The following is a 9,239-nucleotide window of genomic DNA, read 5'->3' as shown; positions in this document are numbered from 1 at the left end:
GCCGATGCAGACCTTTGCTCCCTCGCTCCCGGTGTGTATGGGGAGGGGTTCTTAACGTGCAAGCGCCGCAGGGACCCCGGCTTGGCTTCACCCAGGTCCCAGCACCCCCAAAGGAAGCCGCATGGGGGCAGGAAATGCCCTAAACGCCTTTTCCCCTTCTCATCCTCTGGGGTCGCTGGGCTGACCTGGCGGCAGGGAGAGGGGGTGGGGGGAGGTGGGGAAAGAAAACGCGCACTAGTGATTCTGTTTATTGAGTTAGACATGTATATATTCCGAGTTCGCTTGTACAGGAGGATTTACAGGGTTGTATAAAGATGGCTGGGGGCGCCGCGCTCTTCCGGGGAGTTCACGTGATAGGCTGGGGTGAAAACCCGCCGCCCGAGCAGAAGCGGAGGCCTGGAAGAAAATGCGTTTCAGCGCACTGGGTTTTTAAATAAGTTTCCCGAATGCACAAAGGTGGGAGCCACGCGTTTGCTGCCAGTCATCGAGGAAACGTTTAGCTTTCCAAAAAATATGCTGGTTTCGATAAATAGATTTTTAGCCTCTCTGCTATAGTTTTTTTTTTTAATTTTCTTTTAATTTTAGAAATAAGTTTATACTTGTGATCTGTTTTGGGGCTGGATGGGGCTGGAAGGGAGGGCGAGGCAGCAGCTCTCAGCTCTGCACTGTCCGAGTCAGGTCCTTTGTGGAGGGGGCTGCAGGCCCCACGCTGTCGTGGAGTTTGCGCACGTGTTTCTTTAAGTCAAAGTTTCTGCAAAACCCTTTGCCGCAAGTGGCGCACGTGAAAGGCTTCTTGTCGTTGTGGGTGTGCATGTGGAAGGTCAGGTTGTAGACCTGGTGGAAGGCCTTGTTGCAGATGGTGCATTTGTACTGCTTCTCGCCGCTGTGGGTCAGCTTGTGGTTCTTGTAGTTGCCTACGGGAGACCAAAAACAAAAAAAGGAGGGAGGGGGGATGATGTAGGGTGTGTGTGTTGGGGGGTACCCCCCCTCCGGAGCGTCCCGGGGTTGGCTCAGGTGCCCACGCAAAGAAGGCGACGCTTGGCTAGGCGGGCGCGACCTCTCCGAGTGAAGAAGTTGTCAAACTTCGTCTGCGTCAAGCCGCAGGCTCTCACGACAGGATGGAGGGCCGAGTCCCGCGTAGCCTCCCCGCGCCCCTGCCCCGCCCGGGGCACAGGCCCCGCGCAGCGTCCCTCCCGCTGTGCTCGGCTGGCCCGGGGAAACTTTTGCACAACCCAAGGACGCACCGGGTCCTTCACCCGGCTGCTGCCTCGCTGGAAGAATTTCGCACGAAACCAGGCTTCGTCCCTCATTTTCTGTTTATCTTCTCATTTTTAAAGTTACTCCCTCTGGTCCCCCACCCCCCACCCCAGCTACCACCTGGAGATCCAAAAGCACCTTGGAAAACCCAAGCCGGGAGCCGGGCCTGGAGGTGCTGGGGACTGGAATGGTTTCCCCCAGTCTTGTTATTCCCAGGAGGTGGAGTTTGCCTCGATTTTTTTTTTTTTTTTTCTTTTTCATCTGAAAGGGGTGTCCCGGCTACAAAGGCAAGCTTTTTTCTATAGGGCAATAGTCTCTCTTTCTCCTGCTTCCTTTCCCTCTGCCTCTTCCTTCCTTCCCACCTCCCAAATTGGGAGTCTCCCCATGCAACCAGCCTGACTCCAGCGAGGTCTACTAACCCGGCCTGGAGAGCTTCCACCCAAACCGGTCACAACCCGATTCCAAAGAAATGCTGCTGCCGAGCTTGCAGCTCTCACGCTCCCTCTCTGCGGATCCTTCTTTGCCTTCCCGCTCGCAGTGACCCGCCGAGTCCCGAGGTGAGAGGTGAGGAGAGGGCCTCGCCCCGCACATTACCTTTTTGGTGAAAGCCTTTGCCGCAAAATTCGCAGACGAAGGGCTTGTAGCCCGCGTGGATGCGGATGTGCGTGTTGAGCGTGGAGCTGCGGTTGAAGGCTTTGCCGCACTGGTTGCATTTATGCGGCTTTTCCTGCGGAAAGGGGCGCGCGCACAGTGAGGCCAAGGCCCTGGCCAGAAGAGGCCAGCTCAGGGGCACCTTGAAGGGGTTCCTTGAAGGGATACGGGCCCCCCGGGAGGGGTCAGGGGAACCCTTGCCATCCTCTCCCCAACACCGTCGCTCAGCTGCGGGGTGTTGCGCGCGGGCCGAACTGGACCCGGGGGCCACGTACCTGGGTGTGGATAATTTTGTGTCTGCAGAGCGTGCTGGCCTGGCGGAAGCCTTTGCCGCAGACTTTGCACACGAACGGTCTGGCTCCGGTGTGGACCGGCATGTGGCGGGTGAGGTTATAGTGAGCATTAAACACCTACGGAAGGACACGAGGGGGCCTTGTGGTGTGTCCGTCCGAGAGAGACTACAAACTGGGGAGGCCACAGCCTACATCCCCCAACCAACACTCCCTTCGGGAAACAGAGCCCTTTTCATTTCTCCAAGTGCTTTCCAACCCTCTGTGCACGCCAGTCCCTTGTGGCCGCTGACAACCGCATCCCCATTTTACAGAATGGGAAACTGAGGCCCAACTAGGGCCCCCCCCTCCCTCCCACTGTGAGTAGTAGTGAGCTACAGGGCGCTCCTGAACTTGAGAAAGGGGCGGTCCAGGCTGCCTCGGGGAAGCAGCCATCCCTGCTCAGCCCTCCCAGCCCCCGCGGACCCGGGGCCTCACCTTGCCGCACACCTCGCAGGTGAAGTTTTTGGGCTTGCCGTCCGCAGGGCCCCCGGGCAGCTTGCTGTGGCCCTTGACGCCGCCGCGCTCGGCAGTCAGGGCCGAGTTCTCCTTCAGCACCTGCTCCAGCGGCGCGGGCAAGCGCTCCTTATGCGCGTAGGGGGCCGGATGGGGGAACTTGTCCGCGGCCAGGCCGGCCAACTTGGCGTTCTCCAGCAAAAAGAGCTTGGGGTGCGCAGCCAGGGCGGCGGGGGCCTGTGCATTGAGGAGGCCAGATGGGAAGAGGTGGCCTCCGAGGAGCTCAGACGGCGGGTACGCGGCAGAGTCCAGGTAGTTGAAGTAGTAGAGCGAGCCGCTGGCCGGCAGCCCCACCGCCTGGTTGATGACCTGCGGCTTGATGACCCTGCCCGCCGGCAGCGCAGACGGCGCCAGGCCCAGATCGGCCTTGCAGCACACGCCACAGTTGGTTTTGCACAAGCCGCTGGCGCCGCACACCGGGGCCCCCCCGCCACCGCCGCCGCCGCCGCCGCCGCCGCCGCCTCCTCCTCCTCCTCCTCCTCCACCGCCGCCGCCGCCGCCGCCCGCCCGGAGGCTGCTTTTCCAGAGCTCCGAGTAACTGAGCAGCGTCTTGGACGGCACCTCGTAGCCTAGGGGCTGGAGGGGGATCATACAGGGCAGCGGCGAGCAGAGGTTGAGCAATTTCTTGCCCTGGCCGCCGTCTGCCTCCAGCGTCCCCGGCCGGGGCTCAAAGGGCGCACGGGGCTCCGACGTCTTAGCCATGATGCGCTCGATGGAGAAGGCCAGCGTCTTGGAAGTGGCCGGCGACGCTCCAGCGCGCGGGCAGGCCGGGGGCACCATGGTCTCCAGGGAAGCCGAGCTGGCCATGGCGCGCCGAGCCGAGCCTTGCCGTGCCGGACTGGGCCGGGGCGCAGCCTCTCTCCTCTAAGTCTGCATTCCGGAAAAGGCAGGGAGGGAAACCGCAATTTAATAAGCACCTTGTCGGGTCCAGGTCACCCATTTGCATTCAAATGAACAGGGGCAGAACAAAGTGCACCCAAGGGTACCAAATTACCGCCCATTAACCCGGCGCGCAAAGGAACCCACCAGCCCCTGCCCTGAGACTTTGAAAGGGGGAAGAAGGGGGGAGGGTTTACAAAGGAAAAGGAGAGAGAGAAAAAAAGAAAGAAAGAAAAGAGCCTCAAATTAACCCCCCCTGAGCCGCTCCCTGGACCCTGGCCTCCGCCACGCGTGCGGGGAGCTGGACAGTGAAAGGGCAAAGTTAAAGAGGACCAGGAGAGCCACCTCGCATTTACCTCTTTCCCCCACCGCCAAGGAGATGCGTTCCGAGCCATGCAGCGTGTCTCCTCTGTCACATTTTGATGGCAAACATCTTCCCCTCCGCGTGAGATCACTGTCTTTTACATTCAGCTGACATCACATGAAGTCACTTGAAGTGGAATGACATGGGCGGCGGCGCGGCTCCCGTAGCGGCCCCTGTGTTCCCCCGCGCCTGCCGGCCGCCGCCGCCACCGCCCCTCAAACTTTAAAAGGAGGCAACTGGCGCCCGCGCTCCCCTCGGGAAAGTGCGAGCGGTTCGCGAATCGGGAAGGAGGGAAGAGACGGGAGGGGGGAGGGGGAGGAATCGTGATGGTTTTGCCGGTGGAAAGAAGGTGGGGGGAGCCCAAACCCAGGCAGAGTTCTGTGCGTGATTCACAACTTTGGGGGCCTATAGGTTTGAGGGACGCGGGGAGGGCAGAGGGTCCTGCACGCGCCGCCCCAGAGGGCCCCCGGGTGTCCGTCTAGTCGCTGAACTATCCCTTAGCCCTCTGCAGCCGAGCTGGGCATCGTGCTAATAAACTGCCATTTACCCACGGAGCCGGCGCCAGCCCCGAACACGCGCAAATGATAATTACCTCATTAGGATGTGGCGCATGGACGCGGGCGCCGCGTTTGGAGGGGGGGGGGGAAACTTGTTAATGGGGAAATATTAATTTATGCAAAAACAACGAGCTCGCCTGGGCTGGCGTCGGAGGTCGGGGGAGAGCTCCCGCCGCCCAAGGACGACCCCGTAGCGTCCGGAAGAGCAAGGCCGTGCGCCCGCATCCCCGGGGCCTCGGCGCGCCCGGCAGGTGCGCCTCCTCCTCTCCGGCCGCCCCCTCCCCCCGGCCCCCCCGCCGCCTGCGGCTGGGGGAGACTGCACAGCAAGCTGGAGGACTGTTTGAGATCCTAATCGATCAGCATCGCTGATCTGTGATCGGGTTTCTGAGGCAAAGCCCGGCTCTGCTGCCTGGTTCAGGGGCTGCGTGCGGGGAGGATTCGGAGGGCAGCTCTCCCTGCTGATGGGTACTTACTGTTTGTATAATTGAGAAGGTCCAATCTCCACCTGTTTAAGGAGCAGATTGAAACAGCAGAACCTCCCCTGGATCCTATTAAAACGTTTTTCCTCCTAAGGCCATTCAGTCGAACCAATTTTCCGAAGTGATTCATAGAGCTCAATTCTGCCAAGGCAGCTCTTTCACTTTTAGCCACTAAAGCACCGCGTGGAACCGGGTTTTGTGTTTTTCTAAAATAAAGAGAAGGATTATCAGAGGGGAGAGGGAGGGGGCTTGAAGGGGGGCGGGCAGAGACTTAGTGTGGCCAGAGGTACAAGCAGAGGGAAGAAAAGGCCCTTTTCTAGACAGGCCCCAAGTAAGTTCGGAGGAATTCAGCGTTTTTGTGCCTGGCGCACAAAAGCAGCGCGCTCCACGCTCGGTTTGGAGGGGCTGAATTCATCTGTTTGCAGACCATTCCACCTGCGTATCACAACAAACTGCTCAAAGACGCTCCAGCACTTTCAACAGGCCGGGTGCTCTTGGCGACAACAAAAGTGGTCGAGGCTGAGGGTTCTTACCGTGGTGGTTGGGAAGGAGGGGGGGAACGGCTAGCAAGAGAGAGAGCGAGAGAATTAGGTTTACGGAGGAGGAAGAGGGGGGGTGCAGGGGTTTTTTAAAAACTTTTGGACGGTTTTGTTTGCGGGACAATTATATCTTGCCAGCCGGCTTTTGCAAGACCACGAGCTTTGTAGCCGCAACCACAGTTTAAGAGGATTACGGTGGGTATAATATGAGCAAACAGGGCTGAGGTTTTGATAGTGAATTTCATCTCTAAAGATACAGGATCTCGTGGAGCCCAAGAAAATGCTACTGGAAGCAAACCCTTCCCTTTTGCTTCACTCAGGAACAGGTCTTGAGAAACTGAGCATCCAGCCCGAGGCCTCTCAGCTGCAAAACATCCCAGAGAACCACCAGGGAAAGAATGGTAAAGGTCTAGTTTTAACTGGAGGGAAAGCACTCCTTTTCCCCTTCAGAACTTCTCCCTGCTGCCCACTCCCCCTCTGACCTGCGATTTCACGCCCGAAAGCGACCTGACAGGTGAGGGAAAGGGAAAGCAAGGGGAGGAAACAAAGAGATGTCTCCAAGGGCAAGTGGCCTGGAGGGTGACATAAGTGGGTTGAATTTTTTCCCCCTGACCAGCTGGGAAACTGCCTCTGCTGCCCCTAAATTCATCAGGCACGAGCCTGTTCCCCTAAAACCCTCTCCCCAAACTTGCAGATTTCGAAGCTAAGAAAGAAGCTTGCTCCTTTGAAAAATATTTCCACATACAGCCCATTGAGTTTAGATGTTCAGAGAAGCAGAATTCCAGACCCAGTGTACCCCCATCCCTATGTTAATGTGAAAACAATGTAGAGGAACTCCCCCCACCGCCCCCCCCCCACACACACCACCACCACCGAACCCGAAACAGACCAACAACTCACCCCGACATTGAAATAGTATCAATACACCCGCAGGGGCTCAAAACCCGAATTTCTATCCCGACTTTCCTGCGGGTCTCGTTCAGTCACCGGCACTGCACCCCAACTCCCCTTCCAAACTGGGTAATTGTGGATCTCGGCAGCATCAGAGATCTGCTGGTTTGAAAGCTCCATCAGGCTGAAAGGCTTCCAAAGGCTTCCCGTGAACCTGCCTTGCCATCCCTAGCGCTTTTTGTAACAGCATAAGCCATCCCGCTCTCCCCGGCACCACAAAGGAGTGCTACCTCCACAGAAAGAAAACATTTGGGTAAAAACAAGTTGCCCCTAATGTGCCTCTCTTTCCAAATGTTGGGTGAATACACTGGCTTTTATAAAAGTATTTAATTAGCTTCCACAAACTTCTCCTTCCCTCGCCCGCAGATTATATTGAAGTGGAGGGTTGGAAACTGTTTTACACCTTGCCACTCACATGTTAATTAATCTCTATCTAACCCTAATTGCAGTTTATTCAAGCACCGCTCAACAGCTCACCCACACAATAAACACTGATCCTACTTTTATACATATTACTTCACGTTAACACATTGAGTAATTAACTCCAGTACCAACTAATAGTGCAAACAAATATTTTCTGTAAACGAGATGATTTCAGGCAGAATAAAAGAGGACTAGGGAAACGTGGCACTTGGTGGAGGGAGTGCTGAGACTTCCCTTCGCTGCCCCCCAACCCTTCAAACTCATTCTCATTTGCAGCATTTTTTTGAGGCTGAAATGTGAACAAAACAAAACAAAACAAAACGAAGAGGGGCAACCACAGGAATTAAAATTTGACAATTTCATTAAGTTGATGGCGGGGTTCTGTGAGATTAGGGGTCACTTTTTTCTACCTACACATTTTCAGTGATGGGTGGGCAGGAGAAAATCCAAAATAACTCCAACATGAAGGGGAACAGGAGGCTCCAGGGATCAGGAGATGTTTCAAGGATGTGACTCCTTCTATGGAAAATAAAGTTTCCCAAAGCTTCTTGCTCTTAAAGAAGTCCTGTCCGTCAAAGCAATGGTTCAAAGTGGGCCAAGACCGAGGGTGAGATATGAGAAGTCCCATCTCTCTCCCAATCCAGACTGGTACAAAAGCTCCACTTTGGAGGAGCAGGTGCCTTGGGTGGGCAACTGGACCAGGCTAGCCACTTTACCTGGCGGCACGCGGTCTTGGCCCAGGCGAGGCCCACTAGGCCTCAGCGCCTACTGTGCTCAAGGGCCTCCTTCCGAGGCTGCCCTCCTACACCCAAGCCTGCCTCGGTCAGCCTCACCCCGGACCCTGCGGACCTCGGTCCATCACTCTTGGCCTGCCAGGCGAGACCCACCGTGGGGTCCTCCTCCGCTCTGAGGCCTCAGCTGCGGGCCCATCTCCTTCGGGCATCTCCACCGAAAACCAGACGCTTTCGGCTCGGCCCATCTGGCCCGTGCTTGGTCCTCAGCACCCCTGCCACGGTAGGGCATTGCTGCCAGAGTTAAGCCTGACGCCCCTCCGCGGCCTGTGCTCTTCCCACGCTGCAGAGCAGGGTGCCAAGGCCGGGCGCTTCTGCGGCTCGGCTGGGCCTGACCCATGCCGCGACCTCGGGGATCTGCGGCTGTGGGACGCTGCACCCGTGCCAAGCCACTCGCACACCACTGATTGGGGATCCAGGCTCAACCCCAAGGACTGGAGCGCAATGTTTTAATTGAAATCGCAGGTTTAAGCACAGCTGGCGGCTGTCTATTGATTTTGCAAGGGCTTCTCTTGTGGGAAGCATATTAAATATGACTGGCGCTGCTAGAGCCTCTCCTCTCCTCCTGCACCCTCCCTCTGGCCTTTTTATGGTCACTAACCCGAACACTGTGTAATGATGACTTTTGTTTAAATTTTTTGTTGTTGTTGTTTAAGGCCAGAAATCGCCCTCACTTTAGGACAAATTACTTCGCAGACGCCTTCCCTGGGTGTAGACAACCTCAGAGGAAAATCCCCTTTCTTGAGCAAAAGCTCACACTTTGCACCACTTCTGGCATCACCGAAGAGGAAAGGCAAGCATTTCTACTACAGAAAAGGTGTTGCAGTTCCAGCTCTGGTCGCTTGTATCTCTTGGTTCTAGATGACAAGAGGCACTATTATTTTAAATATTATTATTATTATTATTATTATTATTATTATTATTATTATTTTCTCACCTGAGTATTAGGTTGCAATACTTAATACATCCTCCTGCCATCTCTCCAGGGAGCTGAGCAGCTTGGGGGCAGACGGTGTGCTCCAGGCTCCTGGGCTTGGGGGAAATACCCACCGGGCTGATTCCAGGTTTCCTCCCCGCTCCTCCGTAACTTGTTTGGAAAATAAAACAAAACACCCCCAAACCAAACTTTGTGGTTTAAGGACTCTTTCTCCCTCCCTCTCTTTCTTACTTCTTTTTAAAGGGATATTTAGGATCTGATTTACACGGTGCCACGCTTAACCGCTGAACACAGATTAACTTCTGAAAAGAATTTTTTCTGCGATCCTCTTTTTCTCCACCACCCCCATCCCTCCCCAGGAAGCATTTTATTGAAAACATTCGGACCGGCTTGCCAGGAGCGGGATTGTCCAAGGCTCAGGGGCCTCCGCCTTCGGTGCGCGCGGTTTGCAGGATTAGTGCGGCCAGGAGACAAAGAGCCCCAGATACCCGGGCCGGGCGAGGCCGGGCGCGCCCGGGGAGCTCCCGGGTTCCGGATGCCCGCGCAGAGCGCGCGAGCGCAGTCTC

The 9,239-nt window shown here is 56.3% G+C and overlaps 1 protein-coding gene across 3 annotated transcripts; it reads right to left on the bottom strand.

The window, feature by feature from the left end:
* Nucleotides 1–232: 232 nt before the first annotated feature.
* On the bottom strand, nt 233–6,708 carry FEZF2 (FEZ family zinc finger 2). Of its 3 annotated transcripts, none has more exons than XM_072785560.1 (7): nt 6,472–6,708; nt 5,027–5,238; nt 3,989–4,122; nt 2,676–3,623; nt 2,184–2,318; nt 1,852–1,984; nt 233–914 (listed from the first exon to the last, which is right to left on the bottom strand). In XM_072785560.1, the coding sequence occupies exons 4-7, from the start codon at nt 3,558–3,560 to the stop codon at nt 655–657; spliced, it is 1,413 nt and encodes a 470-aa protein (XP_072641661.1). In that variant the 5' UTR covers nt 3,561–3,623; nt 3,989–4,122; nt 5,027–5,238; nt 6,472–6,708; the 3' UTR covers nt 233–654. The 3 variants fall into 3 exon arrangements, with proteins under 3 accessions (XP_072641661.1, XP_072641662.1, XP_072641660.1); XM_072785561.1 differs by having other exon boundaries at nt 3,989–4,103; XM_072785559.1 differs by lacking the exons at nt 5,027–5,238; nt 6,472–6,708 and having other exon boundaries at nt 3,989–4,249.
* Between the last annotated feature and the right edge of the window lie 2,531 nt (nt 6,709–9,239).

This window comes from Canis lupus, chromosome 19, assembly GCF_048164855.1.
Source record: "Canis lupus baileyi chromosome 19, mCanLup2.hap1, whole genome shotgun sequence".
NCBI classification, from domain to species: Eukaryota; Metazoa; Chordata; class Mammalia; order Carnivora; family Canidae; genus Canis; species Canis lupus.
The sequence above is the reverse complement of the archived record's forward strand: the minus strand, read 5'-3'. Positions and strand labels throughout refer to the sequence as shown.

Bases quoted from the DNA above. Each gene is read 5' to 3' on its own strand.
- FEZF2 (XM_072785560.1), bottom strand. From the start codon at position 3,560: ATGGCCAGCTCGGCTTCCCTGGAGACCATGGTGCCCCCGGCCTGCCCG. The intron at 2,319-2,675 runs GTGAGGCCCCGG...GTCCTTCCGTAG, and splicing joins CCTGCGAGGTGTGCGGCAAG to GTGTTTAATGCTCACTATAA. The intron at 915-1,851 runs GTAATGTGCGGG...GGTCTCCCGTAG, and splicing joins CAAAGGCTTTCACCAAAAAG to GCAACTACAAGAACCACAAG.